This window comes from Nerophis ophidion, linkage group LG03 (assembly GCF_033978795.1).
Source record: "Nerophis ophidion isolate RoL-2023_Sa linkage group LG03, RoL_Noph_v1.0, whole genome shotgun sequence".
NCBI classification, from domain to species: Eukaryota; Metazoa; Chordata; class Actinopteri; order Syngnathiformes; family Syngnathidae; genus Nerophis; species Nerophis ophidion.
Window position 1 is genome coordinate 31127980 of NC_084613.1, and position 22625 is coordinate 31150604.

At 45.0% G+C, this 22625-nt stretch overlaps 2 protein-coding genes across 5 annotated transcripts in view; both read left to right on the plus strand.

The window, feature by feature from the left end:
• LOC133549474 (neutral cholesterol ester hydrolase 1-like) overlaps nt 1–5523 on the plus strand; it is a 12173-nt gene extending 6650 nt beyond the window's left edge. The window contains exons 2-5 of the mRNA XM_061894921.1: nt 2821–3061; nt 3132–3201; nt 3270–3441; nt 3607–5523. Coding sequence (XP_061750905.1) covers nt 2821–3061; nt 3132–3201; nt 3270–3441; nt 3607–4215 — 1092 coding nt within the window. The 3' untranslated portion in view covers nt 4216–5523. The remainder of the gene's footprint in view (nt 1–2820; nt 3062–3131; nt 3202–3269; nt 3442–3606) is intronic.
• A 14294-nt stretch (nt 5524–19817) lies between these two features.
• LOC133549461 (uncharacterized) overlaps nt 19818–22625 on the plus strand; it is a 36757-nt gene continuing 33949 nt past the window's right edge. For all 4 annotated transcript variants that reach the window (XM_061894892.1, XM_061894894.1, XM_061894893.1 and 1 more), the window contains exon 1: nt 19818–20227. In XM_061894892.1, the coding sequence (XP_061750876.1) occupies nt 19846–20227 (382 nt within the window). In that variant the 5' untranslated portion in view covers nt 19818–19845. The remainder of the gene's footprint in view (nt 20228–22625) is intronic.

Below are 22625 nucleotides of genomic sequence, written 5' to 3' on the forward strand. Positions count from 1 at the left end.
CAATCCGGCGTGTTGGTCAGCTTTAGGGGCATGTAGAGTTGGGTGTCATCAGCATAACAGTGAAAGCTAATACCGTATTTGCGTATGATGTCACCTAGCGGCAGCATGTAGATGCTGAAGAGTGCAGGGCCAAGGACCGAACCCTGGGGAACTCCACACGTTACCTTAACGTAGTCCGAGGTCACATTGTTATGGGAGACACACTGCATCCTATCAGTAAGATAAGAGTTAAACCAAGACAGGGCTAAGTCTGACATACCAATTCGTGTTTTGATACGTTCTAATAAAATATTATGATCGACAGTATCGAAAGCAGCGCTAAGATCGAGGAGCAGCAACATAGATGACGCATCAGAATCCATCGTTAGCAATAGATCATTAGTCATTTTTGCAAGGGCTGTCTCCGTGGAGTGATTTGCCCTGAAACCGGATTGAAAGGTTTCACATAGCTTGTTAGACGCTAAGTGTTCATTTAACTGCTCCGCAACAATTTTTTCAAGGATTTTTGAAATAAAGGGAAGGTGAGACACCGGTCGGTAATTTACCATGAGGTCAGGATCGAGGTTAGGTCTTTTAAGAAGAGGATGAATAACCGCTTTTTTGAATGCTAGGGGAACAGTGCCCGAGGAGAGTGATAAGTTTATAATATTTAGCACTGATGGACCTAATAATACAAAGAGCTCCTTGATCAGTTTCCCAGGAAGAGGGTCAAGTAAACATGTTGTCTGTTTTATTCCATTTACACGTTGTAACAATTCCTCTAATGTTATTTCCTCAAAACGAGAGAAACTATTTTGGAGGGCAGTATCCGCCGTATATACAATCGTGTCAGTGTTAATAGAACCCCGTTGTAGCTGGGACGCATTGTCTTTAATCTCCTTTCTAATGACTTCAATTTTCTTACTAAAGAATTGCATAAAGTCATCAGCTAAGTGGGTTGAGCTACTGGAAGGAGTCCCTTGTTGGGTTAGCGATGCTACCGTACTAAACAAAAATTTAGGATCGTTTTTATTACGGTGGATGAGATTTGAGTAATAATTAGCTTTAGCTAAGGTAAGCATGTGTTTATAAGTTATTAAACCATCACTCCATGCTTGATGGTGCACCTCAAGTTTAGTCGTGCGCCATTTGCGTTCCAGCTTTCTACATAATAATTTCTGAGCTCTAGTTTCTTCTGTAAACCACGGGGTGCGCTTTTTTGGAGCCTTTTTTAACTTTAGCGGTGCTATGTTATCAATGGTTTCGCGCAGGGCGTCGTTAAAGTTGTTAGTGAGGTTATCAATAGAGCCCACATACTTTGGGAATGGTGCCATTACCGAGGGCAGTAGGTCAGCAAGAGTTGTCGTTGTAGCTGTATTAATGTTGCGGCTGCTATAGCAGTTATTATTATTATTAGTTTGACGAACATGCGTCTGAACCTCGAATTTTATAAGGTAATGATCAGACAATACTTTAGTATACGGGAGTATCGTAACTTTGGAAACGGTGATGCCCCTGACAAGCACTAGGTCTATCGTATTACCGTTGCGATGCGTGGGTTCATTTATTATTTGTGTGAGACCACAGCTATCAATTACAGTCTGGAGCGCTACGCACGGTGGGTCCGATGGGGTATTCATATGGATATTAAAGTCCCCCATTATGATTATATTATCGGCGTGTGTCACTAGATCAGCAACGAACTCTGAGAATTCATTAATAAAGTCCGAATAGGGCCCTGGGGGGCGGTAGATAACAGCCAGGTGTAGAGGCAGCGGTGTGACAGACCTCATAGTAAGCACCTCAAACGATTTATATTTATTATTTATGTTAGGACTAAGGTTAAAGTTTTCGTTGTATATTAGTGCAACCCCCCCACCCCTTTTGAGCGGACGGGCAATATGCGCATGTGTAAAGTTAGGAGGACATGCCTCATTTATCGCAAAAAAGTCGTTTGGTTTAAGCCAGGTTTCGCTGAGACCGATGACGTTAAGATTGTTGTCTCTGATAATATCATTAAATAACAACGTTTTAGGAGACAATGATCTTATGTTTAAAAAACCTATATTATAGGTAGTGGGCTGTTTTAGGGAGTTTTTGATCAAATTATCCGTAGTAGCAATATTAATAATGTTGTGTTTATTATGCCCGGTGCATTTAGTATAGTTACGACCATATCTAGGAATTGATACGACAGGAATTTTCCGATTGTTTGATTGTTGCTTTGATAAACTGCACGCATCATGGTTAGCCACCTCAGTAACGGGGATTTTCCGATTGTTTGTTTGTTGCTTTGATAAACTGCACGCATCATAGTTAGCCACCTCAGTAAAACACATGTCCAACTCTGAAACACTCAAAGCAGAAAAAACTTGTTCTAATTTAACTGACTCCTTACCCAGACCAGTAGTCTCGCATTTTCCATCTAAATCCGTCTTCGGGATGGAGGAAAGTGGTGTTCTGTGGGGATTAGCCTTCTGTTTTGTTTTTAGCCCCGCTCGGCATCCGCGTTTCCGATCACACCGCTGGCGTCTGCTCCGTAGACGGCCCCCGCTGCTACTAGACTCCCCTGCTTCACGGGCCGCTGGATGTAGCCGCCGATGTATTCCCATGCTAGTTAGCAAGTCTAGCACGCAAGTGTCTATCGGTCCAAAACGGCCCGATGTGTCCACATCCAGAAGTGTCTGGCGGTCGTACGTGATCACGGAGTGACCACGATGTGAGCCAGCCATAAAGTTTGTGGAATTGTCCGGTATTTCTGCCAAATGTTCCATCTTTAGCAGCAGCTCCGCAATGAGTTGTGATAAAAAAATATGTCTATTAATAAAACGTATCTTCCAGGCCTTCCTGTTGGAGCGTGTGGGTGTGGGCCACAGCATCACGTTGGTTGGATGGTATTCCAGGAGCGTGGAGGGCATCATGAAAAACTTGACATGCAGGCAGGACAAGAAGGCCTTGATGAGGGTCCGGGATGTGATGTTCGATGGCGTCCCCGTGCGTGTTTATGAGCCGGGCGCGGAGGGTGGTTTGAGGAGAGGCCTGTTGTATTTGCATGGAGGAGGCTGGGCTTTGGGCAGCGCCAGTAAGTGCTGATCTCATCTAGACTTCCTGTGCAAACTGGGTAATGAAGGAATGTTTGTGTTGGATGACAGAAGAAGGTTCCTACCATGAAAACAACAGGATGACGGCTGAGAAGCTTAATGCAGTTTTGGTCTCAGTGGAGTAAGTCCAAGTCCTGCCGGGAGACCTGATGTCTAACACGTTCAAATCTTACCGTTTTGTCCTCTCAGGTACCGTCTTTATCCAGAGGCACAATTTCCTACGCAATATCTGGACTGCCTCGCTGCCGCCAAGCACTTCCTGTCCCCAGAGGTGCTGGCAAAGTACGGCGTGGACCCGTGTCGTGTGGGCGTGTCCGGTGATAGCGCGGGGGGCAACCTGGCAGCAGCAGTTGCTCAAGAGGTAATCAGGAATGGAACCATGAAGCATTCAAATATTCTCTTACAGTTTTGGTGTTCCAGTCCACTTGCATCGATGAGCAGAACAAAAATTATTCCTCGTTTTTTAGCAGGAGAAGATTTGAAGTTTGGTATTTGCTTTCAAACACATTTCTACTTCACGTCACAGATTTCAAACGATGACAACATGAGCGTGAAGTTCTGCGTGCAGGCCTTGGTATACCCGGCACTCCAAGCTGTGGACTTCAACACGCCATCCTATCGGCAGAACCAAGACATGGTGCTGCTCTCCAGGTCGCTGATGGTGGACTTCTGGCTGCAGTACCTCGGCCTGGACCGCTCATTAAAGGACTACTTTCTGTCCAACCGCTACCAGTCCGCCATCTTGCCGCAGCTCAGGGTGTGCGTCGACTGGACAGCCCTCCTGCCGCCAAAGTACAAGGACGGCTACGAGGTCGTTTCATGGCACGGCCAAACACCGCACGAGAGGCGGGAGGCGTTAGTTCTGCAGAATGTGCGTGCGGCGCCCCTGCTGGCGAGCTCGGAGGTGCTGGCCAGGTGCCCTCGTTCGTACGTGGTGACTTGCGAGTACGACGTGCTGAGAGACGACGGGCTCATGTACGTGCGCCGCTTAAAGGATGCCGGCGTGGCGGTCACCAGCGAGCATTACAAGGACGGCTTTCACGGCTGCTTTAGCCTCACCTTGTTTCCGTTCCGCTTTGACGTCGGAGCGAAGATGCTCCGACGTTACATTTGTTGGATCGATGACAACTTGTAGATAAATGTAAGACATGAATATTAGACTGTAACTACAAAACCCAAAACCAGTAAAGTTGGCACGTTGTGTAAATGGTAAATAAAAACAGAATACAATGATTTTAAAATCTTTTTCAACTTATATTCAATTGAATAGACTGCTAAGACAAGATATTTTATGTTCGAACTGAGAAACTTTATTTTTTTTTGGGAAATAATCATTAACTTAGAATTTAATGGCAGAAATACATTAGCAAAAACATTTTCACAGGGGCATTTTTACCACTATATAGCCTTTCCTTTAAACAACACTCAGTAAATGTTTGGGAACTGAGGAGACTAATTTTTTAAGTGGAATTATTTCCCATTCTTGCTTGATGTCCAGGCAGCGAGTACTTGTCTCTGGCGCCCTGTCTGCGAGAGGCAATGATGAGAGGTATTGCAGATTAGTCTGGCTAGTTTTTGTAGGGAACAGGGACTAATATTTATTGATAATCGACTCTCTTTCTAGGGCAAAACGGGCTTGCTGAGGGACAGCCTTCCCCCTAGCCGGGAAGATGCAATCACTCTATATAGAAACATAGATCACTATTTGAGTCACACATGACTAACTGCACTAAAACACGCTCAAACACAGGCAATTAAAGTGTCTGGTAGTCCGGGTGAGGAGTCATTTAAGATAGAACTAACCAGCGCCAGGCTGGAAAATTCCTGCACACATAGCATTTCTCCTTTAATAAAACGCAATTCGCATAATGTTTTTTTTGTAGTGACTGTGCCAGCAGTGAACATACATTCTACAAAGGTGGCAAATTATGACGCATTAAATCTATCGCAGTACCAAGCAAACAATCTGAAGATCCCCATCATATCAATTCCTCGATGTGATCAAAATTATTTAAGGTGCACTACACGAAATAAAGGTAACGATAATAATATCACTACTAGAGATAACATTAACACAAAAAAACCCCTGTAATATGGGCTTTTTAAACATTAGATCATTGTCTCTCAAAACGTTATTATTTAATGAGGTCATAAGAGACAACAACACCTTGGACAAGTCGCCACCTCATCGCAGGGCCAACACAGCTGGACAGACAACATTTACACTCACATTTTACACACTAGGGCCAATTTAGTGTTGCCAATCAACCTATCCCCAGGTGCATGTCTTTGGAAGTGGGAGGAAGCCGGGTTACCCGGAGGGAAGCCACACATTCACGGGGAGGACATGCAAACGCCACACAGAAAGATCCTGAGCCCGACAATGAACCTAGGACTACTCAGGACCTTCGTATTGTGAGGCACACGCACTTACCCCTCTGCCACCGTGAAGCCCATATATATATATACATATATATATATATATATATACAGTATATATATATATATATATATATATATATATATATACTATATATATATATATATATATACTATATATATATATATATATATATACAGTATATATATATATATGCTGTATATATATATATATATATATATATAGTGAGAGTAAAAAGTATTTGATCCCTTGCTGATTTTGTTGGTTTGCCCACTAATAAAGACATGATCATTCTATACTTTTAATGGTAGATGTATTTAAACATGGTGAGATAGAATATCAAAAAGAAAATCCACAAAATAACTTTAAGGAATATATTTTAATTGATTTGTATTTCATTGAGGGAAAAAAGGATTTGATCCCCTAGTGTGCATTAGGATTTCTGGCTTTTACAGAGCAGTTAGACACTCCCAATCAACTTGGGAATTGAAGACTGAATTGAAGACACCTGTTCTAACTAATCAACTGTATAAAAGACACCTGATCAGAGACTCAGACAGATTCCAAGCTCTCCAACATGGGTAAGACAAAAGAACTCTCTCAGGACCTCAGAGAAAGGATTGTTGACCTGCACAAATCTGGAATGGGCTACAAAAACATTAGCAAGATGCTGGGAATCAAAGTAACAACCATTGGTGCAACTGTTAGAAAATTTAAAAAGTATAACCTCGATCTGGTGCTCCACAGAAGATTTCACCTCGTGGGGTTGCAATGATCATGAGAACTGTGAGAAATCGTCCTGCAACCACTCAGCAGGAGTTAGTGAATGACCTCAAGGCAGCTGGGACCACAGTCACCAGGAAAACAGTTGGCAACACTTTGCGACGGAGTGGGTTAAAATCCTGCAGTGCCCGAAAGGTACCCCTGCTAAAGTGTGCCAATGATCACCTGAAAGATGCACAAAGTGATTGGGAGAAGGTTTTATGGTCAGAGGAGACAAAAATTGAACTATTTGGCCTAAACTCTACACGTCATGTGTGGAGAAAGAAAAATGCTGCCTATGACCCAAAGAACACTGTGCCCACCATCAAGCATGGAGGTGGAAGGATTATGTTTTGGGGGTGTTTCTCTGCCAAAGGCACAGGGCTACTACACCGCATCAGTGGGAAGATGGATGGAGCCATGTACCGTGCAGTCTTGAGGGACAACCTCCTCCCCTCTACCAGGAAGCTGAAAATGGGCTGTGGTTGGGTCTTCCAACATGACAACGATCCAAAGCATACAGCAAAGGCAACAAAGGAGTGACTCAAGAAGAACCATATTAAGGTCATGGAGTGGCCCAGCCAGTCTCTGGACCTCAATCCTATTGAAAATCTATGGAGGGAGCTGAAGGTCAGAGTTGCCAAGCGACAGCCCACCAACCTGAATGATCTCGAGAGGATCTGCAAAGAAGAGTGGGCCAAAATTCCCCCTGATATGTGTGCTAACCTTGTGGTTAACTACCACAAACGTCTGACCGCTGTGCTTGGTTAATACTTGGTTTTGCCACCAAGTATTAACTGTTTTTGTCTAGAGGGATAAAATACTTATTTCCCTCAATGAAATACAAATGAATTAAAATATATTCTTGAAAGTTATTTTCTGGATTTTCGTTTTGATATTCTGTCTCTCCATGTTAGAATACATCAACCAGTAAAAGTATAGAATGATCATGTATTTATTAGTGGGCAAACCAACAAAATCAGCAAGGGATCAAATACTTTTTACTCTCACTATATATATATATATATATATATATATATATATATATATATATATATATATATATATATATATATATATATATATATGTCTTAATTGGATTATCCAGAGAATAGTGCTTGATACCGTGGGAACCCCTCATGAAACAGTTCTGTAGAGATGAAGTAGTCTTGTGATTTTTCCCACACATACATATGTATATATATATATACTATATACATACATATATATATATATATATATATATATATGTATATATATATATATATATATATATATATACTATATACATACATATATATATATATATATATATATATATACTATATACATACATATATATATATATATATATATATATATATATATATATATATATATATACATATACACCGTATATTACCAAGTAAACGCCCTTGGGCAAATAACTGCCCATGTCCTCAAAGCCGCCCGGGGTCTGAGCCCATTTTGTGGATTAAACGCCTCTTCCTAATAATAGCCTATGTATAGCGGTAAACCACAGCTGATGGACGGGAATACTTTAAGGAGGAAAAAGAACAGAAAGTTTGACTTAAAGTTCAAGCTAGTGGTTGTGAAGTATGCGGACCAGAATTCTGGTTTGGCAGCGGCCAGGCAGTTTAACGTTGACCATAAACGTGTACGCGAATGGAAACAAAAAAAGGGAGAACTGCTATCTCAGTCGGCAATCGGTGGAAAACGGGCTCGCTTATGTGGCGGAGGTAGGAAGAAAGTGAGCGACGAGCTTGAAGCTAATTTGTGTCAGTGGATACATCACGTTCGTAGACTGAACCACCGTGTGTCCCACAAAATGATCTGTATTAAGGCCAAGGAGTTGTATGCCACCGCGAGTGACACGAGACACACCGGGGTGGTGTTGGGTGCAACGAGTGACTGGCTTAATCGATTCCTGCATCGGAACAACTTTACCCTCAGGAGGAGAACAACTGTTGCACAGAAGGACGCTCCCGTTGAGGAGATTGTCAACTTCCTCGTTTTCTCTCCTAAACAGATGAGGCCAAGAAAATCCAGCCCAAGAATATCATCGCCATGGATGAAACAGCCGTCTGGTTTGACATGGTTGGTTTTAGTACGGTCAATGAGAGGGGCGCCAGCTCCATCTGCCTCAAAACAACCGGCCACGAGAAGGCACGCATCACGGTGGCTCTTGCAGCCAAAGCAGACGGGAAAAAGCTGAAGCCTTACATTGTGTTTAAAGGTGCTGTCCGTGATGTAAAGGCTATGCAGAATATCCCCGGGGTGATCATAGCTTCCTCCAAGAATGGCTGGTTTAATGATGACCTGAGAAAGGATTGGCTCCAGAGGGCAGTGGGGAAATTTCACTTCAGACCGAGGCTACTTGCATGGGACTCGTACCGATGCCCTATCAGCGAGGCCACGAAGGCAGAGCTCAAAAGGGGCTACAACCTTACAATGGCTGTTATATCTGGAGGTTGCACAAAGTACCTGCAGGCCACCGATGTTGTGTGGAATGGCCCTTTCAAAGCGCAGCTCCGTGACTACTATGATAACTGGATGGCTGGTGATAAAGACAAGACCTACACCAAGTCAGGAAACCTGAGAGCCCCTTCCCGCCGCATCCTGGTCGACTGGGTCCTGGGAGCCTGGGATGCTCTGGATCGGGACACTCTGATCAACTCATTCAACGTAGGCTGGCTGGCTGTGTGTATGTGTGTGCATGTGTTGCAAACAGTGGCCATAGCTGATTGTTGCTTTCTGGTATCCTACAAGGTGTGTGGGCTGACGGTGGCAGCTGATGGGAGTGAGGACCAGCTCATTTACTGCCTCAAAGAGGGACAGCCATGGCAGGCAGGCAGGGAGATGCTGTTGAGGGCTATGCAGCAGGGTGCTGCTGTGGTTCAGGAAGAGGAGAGTAATGAGGAACAGCAGTTCCTCAATGAACTTGTGATTGAAGAGGAAGATGATGATGAGGGGGGTGAGGGAGAGGAGGGGGAGGAAGAGGAGGAGGAAGAAGGGGAGGAGGAGGAGGATGATGAGTGAGTTTGAGTTGCATTTATTGCATGTATTATTGTTTTGATGGTTTTATAGAGTACTTGGTACCATAATTGTATTTTTCCTGTATGCTGCTTTATTTGAAACTTGGAATACTGTAGCCTTTCTTTTATTTAAGTGACACTATTGTTGTTCTGTTTTGATGGTGGGTTTATACTTGAGTACTTGGTACCATAATTTAATTTTTCCCGGTAGGCTGCTTTATTTAAAAACTTTATTTATTTTCAGTATTGGTATTCTGTTTGACAATTGTTGCACTACTGCCATGTTGAGGCCTTGTATTTTGGTAGTCTTGTTTTTTTATTTGTATGTTTACAATAACTTTTACATTTAAAGTTTTTTACAAGAAAAAAAAAATACTGGACACAAACCATTGTAACCAAATAAGGGCCTGGTGCAGGCTGGTGCAAAAATAAATAAAAGCCTTGTGCAAATAACACCCGTCTCCAAAAATTATTTTGTGAAATAAACGCCTGGGCTACTATTTGGTTATATACAGTATATATATATATATATATATATATATATATATATATATATATATATATATATATATATATATATATATATATATATATATATACATATATATATATATATACATATATATATATATATATATATATATATATATATATATACTTTTTTTGTAATATATATTTATTGTATTTTATTTTTTTAGATTATTGGTGTTATTTGTTTTTTTTTTTTTTTTATAGTCACTACTTGTTACGGCGCACACGCAGTCTGTTTCTCCCTCCTCAGCAAGAGCATCTACAGCAGGGGTAGGGAACCTATGGCTCTAGAGTCAGATGTGGCTCTTTTGATGACTGCATCCGGCTGTCAGATACATCTTAGCTGATATTGCTTAACACGATAAGTAATGAATAATTTCACTGGTAATCACAGTGTCAAAAATAACGTTCAAATTTTAAAACATTCTCATTCATTTTAATCCATCCATCCGGTTTCTACCGCACCTGTTCAAGAAGTCGCATTAATGGCATGAAGTATTATATTTATTGTTGGTTAGCTTCTGAATAACAATGTTATTAAAAAAGAATAAGAGACTTAGTATACTAAAAATGTTGGTCTTACTTAAAAATGCACGCATTTAGTTGTATTCAGTCTTAAAAAAAATAATATATGGCTCTCACGGAAATACTTCTGAAAATATTTGGCTTGTATGGCTCTCTCAGCCAAAAAGGTTCCCGACCCCTGACCTAGAGGCTACGCTGCAAGCACGGCAGGACACGCCCCCGCATGTGCCACGCAGACAGCGGCCACGTGCCTCCACAGCTGGGGGCAATCATCAATCAACGCACTTGGTCTTGACGAGAGGCAGCAGCATAAAGGCTCACTCCACTGACTATTCTACGCCGGAACAAATCCCTTCACGTCTCTGGCTCCTCACTTGTGTCTCTCTCTCTCTTGCTCGCTTTGTCTCCCTCGTGCCTATTGTCCTTATATGTCTTTGTCGTCTCCTGTTCCCACAGTTCCTCCGTATCTCCGCAGTGAGTTGTGCGTCTCACCTGCTGATCTGTACCCCCCGGACTGTGATTGCCTTCCTCGACCCTCGACTCCCGCGCTCGGACCTGGACTTATGGACGTCTCTCTCCTTCCCCCTACGGACCTCGCTTGGATTCCGAAAACCTCTTTTGCTTCGCCCCTCTGGACTTGTTTGCTACCACAATCAACACGCACTTACAAAAACATTCGGTAACTTATATTTGGTTAATTTCCACACATAGCCTTGCATCCACGCACATAGTAGCATACACACCTCACGTACTCATCAAGCTCAAATAAAACCTGTTGAGCTAGACCTCCCGCTGTTATTCCGTCTCCTTCTCCTTCCTCTCATGTAACACTACTAGTATTATTATTAATCATAAAAAATATATATTTAATTATTATTATTTTTATTTTGTCCCTCCCAAGGGCGGTTGCTGGTTGTTCCATCTCCATCGTTGGGGTCCCTGCGGGTGGGGTCGGTGGTTCCCGTGACCCCATGCTGGGCGGTCCTGCGGCGGCCTACATGGGCGGGGTGGCCTGGGGCGGGGCCCCGCCGAGCTCTCCGAGGAGTGGGGGCTGGGCTCGTGGGGGCCCGGTAGCTGATGAGGCATGGGCGAGTTTCCCGTCTGGTTGCGGGGAGTCTCTGGGCCCCTCGGGCGGGGCATCCCGCCTTTCTGCCCGTGTGGGGTGTGGTCTCTCTCTGGCTTGGGGGTTGGAAGTCCCTTGCTTCTCCTGTGCCTTGTCCTTTGCCGGCGACGTCTCTCTACGGCCTGCTGCTGGTTCATCGGGGCGGCACGGTGGGCCGAGCCCTGGGGTTCCTGTCGCTGACCGACCTGGCTGCATTGGGGCCGGTGGTCCCTTGTTTTCTGGGCGCCACACCTGCTGTTTTGGGTTGGGCTCTCTGGGTGGCTGGGGCCGTACTCTGGCTCCCGCACACACTGGGAGTCAAATATATTGTACATACAAATACACATATATACTGTACTCACATGCACACAGTTATTCATACATACACACGTAGGTACCGACGCTCCCACATACATACACTAATACATTCCATACCTACACATTCAATGTTTGTACATCCACACACATTCATTTTACAAACATACATATATACATACTGTTTATGTACATTCACTTTAGAAACATACATATACACACACTGTACATATTCATGTACAGTACATATACATACATACACTCATGCATAAAAACACGTTTCATCAACAAATATTAACATCGTTGCCCTAGGGTAAACTGGGTAACACATGGCACACTGACAAAACTTTACCTATTGTTACTATAACAATCTGCTTTCTTTTGTATTTCAAGTTATCATTAAATATATGTATTGTTGCATTTGAACAATTGTATTGTTGATAATAGAGGTTATTTGTTGCGATCCGCTGCTCGGATCTTCACAGTTTGTTGTTCTGTTTCCAGTTTTTGTATTTCTCTCCGTATGACTCATTTCCTGTTTGCTTTGTCACCATGGTAGCTTATTAGTTCAGCTGCCCCTTCGTTTTTAACGCACACCTGTTTCTATTTTGATTACTGCCTTATTTAAGTTCGCCCCTTTTCCTCACTCATTGTCGGACTCTAGTTTGCTTTCACGCAACCGCTGATGACTTGTCTTTTCATGCTCTATCTCGCTAGCTTCCACACTAAGCTTTATTTTGTTCCTAGCATTCATGCTAGTTGTGTCACGGCTCGGACACACACAAGTGCGCAATCTGTCGGGAGCCGCGCTGCGCGCGTCATCCGGTGCGCCTCTGACCGCGCGCATGTCACTCAAACCGCGGCAGGCAGCTGCGCTCCATCTGTAATCAACGCAGCCGGCACTAATGAAAGAGAGGAGTACAAGAACCCCCGCCACCAGTGATCCTTTGCCAGAACGTAGCAACTGTGCCGTAAGCTCGTCTCCAGCATCCTAGTTGAATTTTTGATCCTGATCTCTGTGTCTTTTCCCATGCGTTAATTATCGTGTCTTTCCTCACCCCGCAGCTCCCTGTGTGCGTTCCCGAGCCACGCTGTGTGTCATGTGCTTTTTGGATTCCCCTTGTCTTCCTCTGGCTTCCTGGTTTTCGATCCCTTGCTCGCCCCCGGACAAACGACGACTCTCTCCTGCCTCTCGACCACGCTTCTGCCTTGAACTTCCCTACCTGCCTTGCCTGCGCCTGACAGCTCAGCTCCTCTCAACACGCACCTCCAACACTTGCGGTAAATAACACCTCCCGTTAAATTCCACACATAGTCTTGCACCCATTTCCTCTTTGTTACATACACATCAGATTTGACATACATATATATATATAGAATAATATAGTATAATATTATATAATAATATATAATATAGTTTTGTATAATATATCATATCAAATAATATATTATATAAATTATATTGAAATATTATTGTATAGATATATATTATATTATATATATACATACAGCATTAGATATATCCTTGTTAAAATAAAGACGCCCCAGGCTATAAGCTTTTCCCAGTCTCTGTGCCGTCTCCTTCTCCCTGAAACCTTCACAGTACGTTCTGGCCATGTCAGAACCAGACGGCACAGGAAGAGGTCCCCCCACTTCCTCTCCCCAACACACCACTACCCCTGATCTTCCCACCATGCACACTATCCTCCAGCAGCACCAGTCCCATTTTGATGACTTGGAGACCCAGCTTAATGCTGCCTTTGCCACCCTGCTGTCAAGGCTGGACACCCCTGAGCCAAGAACCCCCCCTCCACCTGCGCCGGGTATGGGTGCCTCCGCGGCTGCGGCAACATTGGACACCTCCCTCACCCGAGAACCCAAGATTGCCATCCCAAAAACATTTGAGGGAGATTTTGAACTCTGCCGGGGATTTTTGGTTCAGTGTGAGCTTATATTTCAGCACCAGCCCTCCCGCTACTCCTCTGATGGGGCCAAGATTGCCTTCCTGTTCTCCCTCCTGTCAGGCAGAGCACTGCGATGGGCCACAGCGGCGATTGACCAAAGCAGTGGACTCGGAACTGACTACTCTGCCTTCCGCTCAGAGTTCCGGGCTGTGTTTGACCACCCAGTGGACGGGGGGGATGCCGCCTCCCGCCTCCACTCCATTCAACAGGGCTCCCGCTCTGTGGCCGAATACACCCTGGAGTTTCGCACCCTCGCAGCTGACAGCGGGTGGGGGGATAAGGCGCTCCAGAGCGCGTTCCGACGCGGGTTCAGTGACGCAGTAAAGGACGGACTTTTAAGGGACCGCCCGACGTCTTACCGGGCCTTAATTGACCTCGCTCTCCAGATGGACTAGAGACTTATCGAGCGAGCTGCTGAGCGAGCGCACAGCAGCCCAAGTCCAAGTCCCCGAACCAGACCGCACGCTGCCATGTGGCCACCACTACCTGCCCTTGGGGCCACCAGCACGGACGATCCCATGCAACTAGGCAGATCCCGCCTAGCAGCCGAAGAACGAGAGAGGCGCTTCCAGCAACACCTCTGTCTCTACTGCGGCGTGGCAGGTCATGTGATCAGGAACTGCCCGATACGGCCAAAAGACAAGGCTCACTAGTCAGGGGAATCCTAGTGAGCCATACGTCCGTTCCCCGCAAGCGGAGGAATCCTGGCATCCTCTTCCCAGCGACCTTGTCATGGAACTCCAAGAACCTAACTATCGGGGCCTACCTGGATTCTGGAGCGGACGACAGCCTTTTGGATCGGGAGTTCGCTCGACAGGCGGGTATACAGATCCTACCGCTTGAGACCCTCTTACCGGCTCAAGCCCTGGACGGACACCCCCTTGGTCCCATAACCCACAGGACGGAACCCCTCTCACTTACCCTCTCTGGGAACCACACTGAGACCATTAGCCTCTGGGTTTTGGATGCTCCCATTTCCCCCCTAGTTCTTGGTCGCTCTTGGCTGTGCAAGCACGAGCCCCACATTGCCTGGTCCACAGGCAAGATCCTGGCCTGGAGCGCTACATGTCACGCTAACTGCCTGGGATCCGCAGTTCCTCCGAGTGTCAGACCCAAGGCCACCGTACCTCCCAAGGACCTCACTAATGTTCCACTTGTCTATCATGACCTTGCCGAGGTCTTCAACAAGGAACAGGCACTCTCCCTTCCCCCGCATCGACCATACGATTGCGCCATAGACCTTGTGCCCAATGCTGTCCTCCCATCTAGTCGCCTATACAATCTGTCCCTACCCGAAAAGAAGGCGATGCAGGAATACATTTCAGACTCTCTTGCTTCCGGCATCATTACCCCCTCTAAGTCCCCGGTGGCGGCAGGATTCTTCTTTGTGGGCAAGAAGGATGGATCTCTACGCCCGTGTATTGACTACCGTCAACTAAATAATATCACAATCAAGAACAAATACCCTCTCCCACTCCTGAGCTCTACCTTTGAGCCCCTCTCTCCCGCCATAGTTTTTAGTAAATTGGATCTCTGCAACGCGTACCACCTGGTACGCATCAGGAAGGGGGATGAATGGAAGACAGCTTTCAACACACACCTGGTGCACTTCGAGTACAGGGTGATGCCCTTCGGCCTAACGAATGCCCCGGCGGTTTTTCAGGCCCTGGTAAACGATGTACTGCGAGACATGCTGGACCAGTTTGTTGTAGTGTACCTTGATGACATTCTCATTTTTTCAAAAACCCTACAGGAACACAAACACCATGTCCGACTGGTTCTGCAGCGCCTACTAGAGAACCGTCTGTTTGTCAAGGCCGAGAAGTGTGAGTTCCACAAATCCTCAGTTAACTTTCTCGGTCATATTGTTCAAGAAGGACACATCAAGGCGGACCCCAAAAAGGTAGAGGCGGTAACACAGTGGCCAAAGCCCTCCACAAGGATGGAATTGAGACGTTTTCTGGGCTTCGCAGGATTCTACCGCCGCTTCATAAAGGACTTCAGTAAGGTGGCCGCCCCTCTCCATTCCCTCACTTCCACCCTCATCCCATTTCAATGGACCAAAGAAGCCAATGTGTCTTTCCAAAGGCTGAAGAGGAGCTTCACCTCTGCACCGGTAATCGTCCACCCCGATCCTGATTGTCCATTTATCGTCGAGGTGGACGCATCAGATTCAGACATCGGGGCGGTACTCTCCCAGCGTGCCCAGGGGAATAATGTCTTACATCCATGTGCATTTTTTTCCAGAAGACTCACACCATCGGAGCGCAACTATGACGCAGGTAATCGGGAACTGCTGGCAGTACACGACGCTCTTTCTGAGTGGAGACACTGGCTGGAGGGAGAAAAGCATCCATTCCTTGTACTCACCGATCATCGCAACCTCATCCACATTCGTTCTGCCAAGAGACTTAATGACCGTCAGGCACGTTGGACACATTTTTTTAGTAGATTTGACTACACGCTCTCTTATAGACCAGGCTCCCGCAACACAAAGGCTGATGCCCTCTCCAGACAGTTCTCGGAGGAGACCATCAACACACCCTCAGCCGAACCCATTCTCCCCCCTGCCCGGGTGGTGGGGATGATCACCTGGGAGATTGAGGCACTGGTAAGAGCGGCACTTCTCAAAAACCCAGGTCCGGGTGGTGGACCCCCCAACAGACTGTTTGTTCCACCTGACCTTCGTTCCAAAGTACTAGACTGGGGTCACTCCAGTGTCTTCGCTTGCCACCCGGGGGTCCACCGCTCTCTATCTTTCATCCAACGCTCATTCTGGTGGCCATCTATGGAGACTGACACCAGAAAGTTCATCGCTGCTTGTTCCACGTGCGCTCGCAACAAAGCTTCCCACAGCCCTCCGGCGGGACTCTTACGCCCCCTACCTATTCCTGGTCGACCCTGGTCTCATATTGCTCTGGACTTTGTGACCGGATTCCCCGCTTCTCAAGGTAACACCATTATCGTAACCATAACCGATAGATTCTCTTAGGCTGCACATTTTGTCCCACTCCCCAAGCTTCCCTCCGCAGCTGAGACTGCCGACTTGCTCATCCAACACGTGGTGAAACTCCACGGCATTCCCCAGGACATACTCTCTGACCGTGGCCCCCAGTTCACCTCCCGCGTGTGGCAGTCTTTCTGCAAAGGAATTGGTGCTACAGTCAGCCTCACCTCTGGATATCACCCACAGAGTAACGGACAAGCAGAGAGAGCCAACCAGGGGTTAGAGACAATGCTCCGCTGTGTTGCCGCCCGCCAACCCTCTCAATGGAGCAGATACTTACCCTGGGTGGAGTACGCCTTCAATTCCATGACCAGTTCCGCCACAGGTATGTCCCCTTTCTAGTGCTCTCTAGGCTACCAACCACCAATGTTTTCTCAGCAAGAGGTCGAGACAGCGGTACCCTCAACTCGGGCCCACCTTAAACGCTGCCGAAAGGTCTGGAAGACTGCCCGGACTGCCTTAGTGAAGACATCGGACAGGATGCGCCGCAACGCCGACCGGCACCGCATCCCGGCACCGTCCTATCAGCCCGGGCAGCAGGTGATGTTAAGGGCCAAAGACCTCCACCTCAGGGTACAGTCCTCTAAATTGGCACCCCGCTATGTGGGACCGTTCCCCATCAATGCCATAGTCAACCCTGCTGCCGTTCGTCTCTCTCTCCCATCTTCCATGAAGATCCACCAAGTTTTTCACGTGTCCCAAATCAAGCCTGTGTCCATCAGCCCTCTCTCACCCCCCACTCGTTCCCCCCCTCCTTCCAGGGTTCTCAAGAGCGGTGATCAGGTGTGGACAGTGAAGGAGATTCTCAGGGTTCGTCGACAGGGTAGGGGGTTGGTCTACCTGGTCGACTGGGAAGGCTATGGACCGGAGGACCGATCCTGGGTGCCAGCCTCCTACCTCGCGGACCCTTGTCTCCTTGAGGATTTTTACCGTGCCAATCCGGATGCACCCCGTAGCTCGTCGGGAGTCTCGCATAAGGTGGGGGATCCTGTCTAAAAATTTGCCTAAAAACGCCAAGGCTGCTTAACTTTTGGAGCCACTCACGCCCACCTTATCAGCGGCCACCGATGTGGCCTTTTCAAGGTCGGCCGCCAAGACTTTCGTGGCAGCGGCGTTCCATCCGCTACCGCCACATGGCTTGTCTTTGGTGGATTCGGGGACACGTGACTTGGCGACCCTCCACCATGGCCTCCCTCAGACCTCCCTTCGTTTGTGGTCTTTCTTGTTGTGGGGAGGGGGTTCAAGTTTTCCTTTTTGTGTTTTGGGCCATCTGGGATCTGTCCTTTTTGGGGGGGGGGGGGGATCCTGTTGTGATCCGCTGCTCGGATCTGTTTCCATTTTTTGTATATCTCTCCGTACTTCCTGTTTGCTTTTTTTCACCATGGTATCTTATTACTTCACTTGCCCCTCGTTTTCAACACACACCTGCTTCTATTTTGATTACTGCCTTATTTAAGTTTGCCCCTTTTCGTCACTCATTGTCGGACTCTAGTTTGCTTTCACGCAACCGCTGATGACTTGTCTTTTCATGCTCTATCTTGCTAGCTTCCACGCTAAGCTTTATTTTATTCCTAGCTTTCATGGTAGTTGTTTTGTTTTTACCTTTTTGTGCCTTCGTGCCAAGTATAGTGTTTTTGTTCATATTCCTAGCCTCCATGCTAGCGCCATTTGTTTACCTTTTTCTATTAGCACCAGTGTTTTTTTTCTAGCCTGTTTTGAGTTTAATAAATACTTTATTTCCTACATTTTGCTGTGTTCTTGCCGACGCATCCTCGGAGGACCAAATCCGGCAACAATATGCCACACAAACCTCACAGTTATTATTGTTATTATTCATTGTCAATAGTGCCATTTCTATTGGTATTTAAATTGCTCCATTTGTAGTGTAATAATGTTCATTGTCATTTCTGTATTATTTATTTCACTAACTGTTTCTTTGCTATCACTTTTACCATCATATTTGAACATATCCTGTTTGCTGATGTTGTTGCATTGTTGTTGTTGTTATTGTGGTGTTTGCTGTTATTGTCGTCTCTCTGTCTTATCCCCACAATTTCTCCCTGTGTCTTCCTTTTTTTCCTCTTTCTATTCCCTCCTGCTCCGGCCCGGTTGCACCAAATAATAGTATAAATCCATTTAATGAAGTCAAATACAAATAAGGCAACAAAAGAAGTACCCCTCATTTTTCTTTTGCAAAGTAAATTTGTACAGCTGATATGGGCATCCACGTCAACAATATGATTTGCCTGAGAAGCTGGACAGGACAATAAAAAATAATAATAGTAATACAAACATATTAATGTTAGTAGTACAATGAAGTAACTGGTGGTACAACAGAGTACTATAGTGCGTTATAATGTTATTAGTACAATGAAGCGTAATGGATGTACATTATAATGTTTTAGTACAATTAAGTATCTGGCAGCACAATATATAATACACTACAGAACTGGTAGTACATTATAATGTTATTAGTAAAATAAAGTAGCTGGCAGTTCAATATAGTACACTAGAGTACTGGTAGTAAGTTATAATGTTTTTAGTACAATTAAGTATTTGGTAGTCAATATAGTACACTAGAGTACTGGTAGTACATTATATTGTTATTAGTAAAATAAAGTGTATGGGAGTACAATAAAGAATCCTGGTAGTACAATTTAGTACACTAGAGTACTGGTAGTACATGTTATTGTTAGTAGTATAATAAAGTATCTGATAGTACAATATAGTACACTAGAGTACTGGTAGTACATTATAATGTTGTTAGTACAATAAAGTATCTGGTAGTACAACATAGTACACTAGATGATACTAGATTATAATGTTTTAAGTATCTGGTAGTACATGATGTAGTACAATGTAGTACAAAGAAAGCATTATGTTGAAGTAATCCTTGGAGTGAGTCACATGATGTCTAATCTGCTTTTGGACTTTCTAGTGACAACAACTGCTTTGTGATTAGAAACAGCTTTGCATCGTGGGAAATGTAGACACTGCTTCTATTGGTCAATATTACTATTTATGTGTGTGTGTGTGTGTGTGTGTGTGTGTGTGTGTGTGTGTGTGTGTGTGTGTGTGTGTGTGTGTAAGGTGCACACCCGTCACTCACGTCCATTCGCCACAATGAAACCTGCGGCTGCGGTTCTGTTGCTGCTACTTAGCCCGCTTGATGTCTTTGGTCTGGTTCTGACCCAGGAGGACTACATCAGGCCTCTTGCGGGAGAAGCGAGGACAGAGGAACCAGAGGACGCAGACCTTCCCCCAGAACTTCCGCTCATCTGGAAAGAGTTAGTCGGGCTCAGGCAACTGGTTCTGAGCCTGCAAACTGTGATGGTGGATCAGCGCCAGGCACTCCGGACCGCCGAGAGTCGCCTGAGGGACAGTCAGGTGGAGGTGGAGCATCAGAGGCAAGCTCTGGACTCTCTGCAGGTAAAGGTGGAGGCCGACAGGAAGTTGCTGACTGAGCTGACCAGGACCCTGAAAGGGAGTCAGGAGTGGACTGCAGGTGAGTCCACCTAGATCAGGTCTTTAGATGAGGCTGAGTCCTTCTCAAATGGTGGGGCGGGATATGTGTGACCGAGGAAAAATGCTTGAGGGACTGAGTTTATTTCAATTGTTGACGAACATTGGACATGGAGATTTGTGACATTACGTTTACAGTCCTGGCAGGTTGGTAATGGAATGTTGATGACAATTTGACATGGAGATGTGTGAGATTACGTTTCCATCTGCAGTCCTGGCAGGGTGATGTTGGAATTTTGATGAACATTTGACATGGAGATATGTGGAATTACGTTTCCATCTGCAATCCTGGCAGGTTGATGTTGGAATGTTGATGAAAATTTGACATGGAGATGTGTGAGATTACGTTTCCTTCTGCAGTCTTGGCAGGTTGATGTTGGAATGTGATGAAAATTTGACATGGAGATGTGTGAGATTACGTTTCCATCTGCAGTCCTGGCAGGGTGATGTTGGAATTTTGAAGAACATTTTGACATGGAGATATGTGGAACTACGTTTCTATCTGCAATCCTGGCAGGGTGATGTTGGAATGTTGATGAAAATTTGACATGAAGATGTATGAGATTACGTTTCCTTCTGCAGTCTTGGCAGGTTGATGTTGGAATGTTGATGAACATTTGACATGAAGATGTGTGAGATTACATTTCCATTTGCAGTCCTGGCAGGTTGAAGTTGAAATGTCGATTAACATTTGACATGGAGATGTGTGAGATCACGTTTGCAGTCCAGGCAAGTTAGTGTTGGAATGAGGACACTTGACTTGGAAAAGTGTGACAATACGTTTCCCTCTGCAGTCCTGGCAGGCTGATATTGGAATGTTTATGAGCATTTGACATGGAGATGTGTGAGATTACGTTTCCTTCTGCAGTCTTGGCAAATTGATGTTGGAATGTTGATGATAATTTGACATGAAGATGTGTGATATTACGTTTCCATCTGCAGTCCTGGCAGGGTGATGTTGGAATGTAGATGAACATTTGACATGGATATGTGTGAGATAACGTTGCCATCTGCAATCCTGGCAGGGTGATGTTGGAATGTTGAAGGAAATTTGACATAGAGATATGTGGGATTACGATTCCCTATGCCGTCTTGGCAGGTTGTTGTTGGAATGTTGGTTGACATTTGACATGGAGATGTTTGAGATTACGTTTGCAGTCCAGGCAAAATTAAGTTAAAATGTTAATGAATATTTGACATGGAGATGTGTGAGATGAAGTTTCCTTCTGCAGTACTTTCAGGCTGATGATGTTGGAATGTTGATGAAGATTTGACACAGAGTTTTGTGAGATTATGTTTCCATCTGCAGTCCAAACAGGTTGATGTTGAAATGTTGATGAACAATTGAAATGGAGATGTGTGAGATTACGTTTCATTCATCAATCCTGGCAGGTTGATGTTGGAATGAGAATATTCGACATGAGATTACGTTTTCTTTTGCAGGCCTCACTGGTTGATGTTGGAATGTTGATGAACATTTGACATGCAGGAGTGTGAGATTATGTTTCCTTCTGCAGTCCTGGCAGGGTGATGTTGGAATGTAGATGAACATTTGATATGGAAATGTGTGAGATTAGGTTTCCATCTGCAATCCTGCTAGGGCGATGTTGTAATGTTAAATAATTAATGACATGGAGATAAGTGGGATTACGTGTCTATCTGCAGTCCTAGCAGACTGATGTTGGAATGTGTGAGATTACGCTTTATTTTGCAGGCCTCACTGGTTGATGTTGGAATGTTGATGAACATTTGACATGGAGATGTGTGCGATTACGTTTGCAGTCATGGCAAAATTATGTTAAAATGTTATTGAATATTTGACATGGACATGTGTGAGATTGTTTTCTTTTGCACTCCAGGCAGGTTGATGTTGTAATGTCGATTAACATTTGACATGAAGATGTGTGAGATTACATTTCCATCAGCAGTCCTGGCTGGTTGAAGTTTAAATGTAGATGAACATTTGTCAGGGATATGTGTGAGATTACGTTTCCATCTGCAATCCTGCTAGGGTAATGTTGTCAAAGAATGTATGACATGGAGATATGTGGGATTACGTTACCTTCTGCAGTCCTGGCAGGTTGATGTTGAAATGTTGATTAACATTTGACATGGAAATATGTGCTATTACCTTTCCGTCTGCAGTCCTTGCAGGTTGAAGTTGGAATGTTGATTGACATTTGACATTAATATGTGTGAAATTATGTTTCCTTCTGCGGTCCTGGCGGGTTGATGTTGGAGTGTTAATGACAGTGACGTGCAGTCAGGGGCGGCAGGTGAGGCCACGCCCCACCTGCCATCATGGAAAGAAAAAAATTGTAAAAAGAAAAAAAAATAAACATATTGTTATATGTATCCAGTGATTATACTATACAGTTATT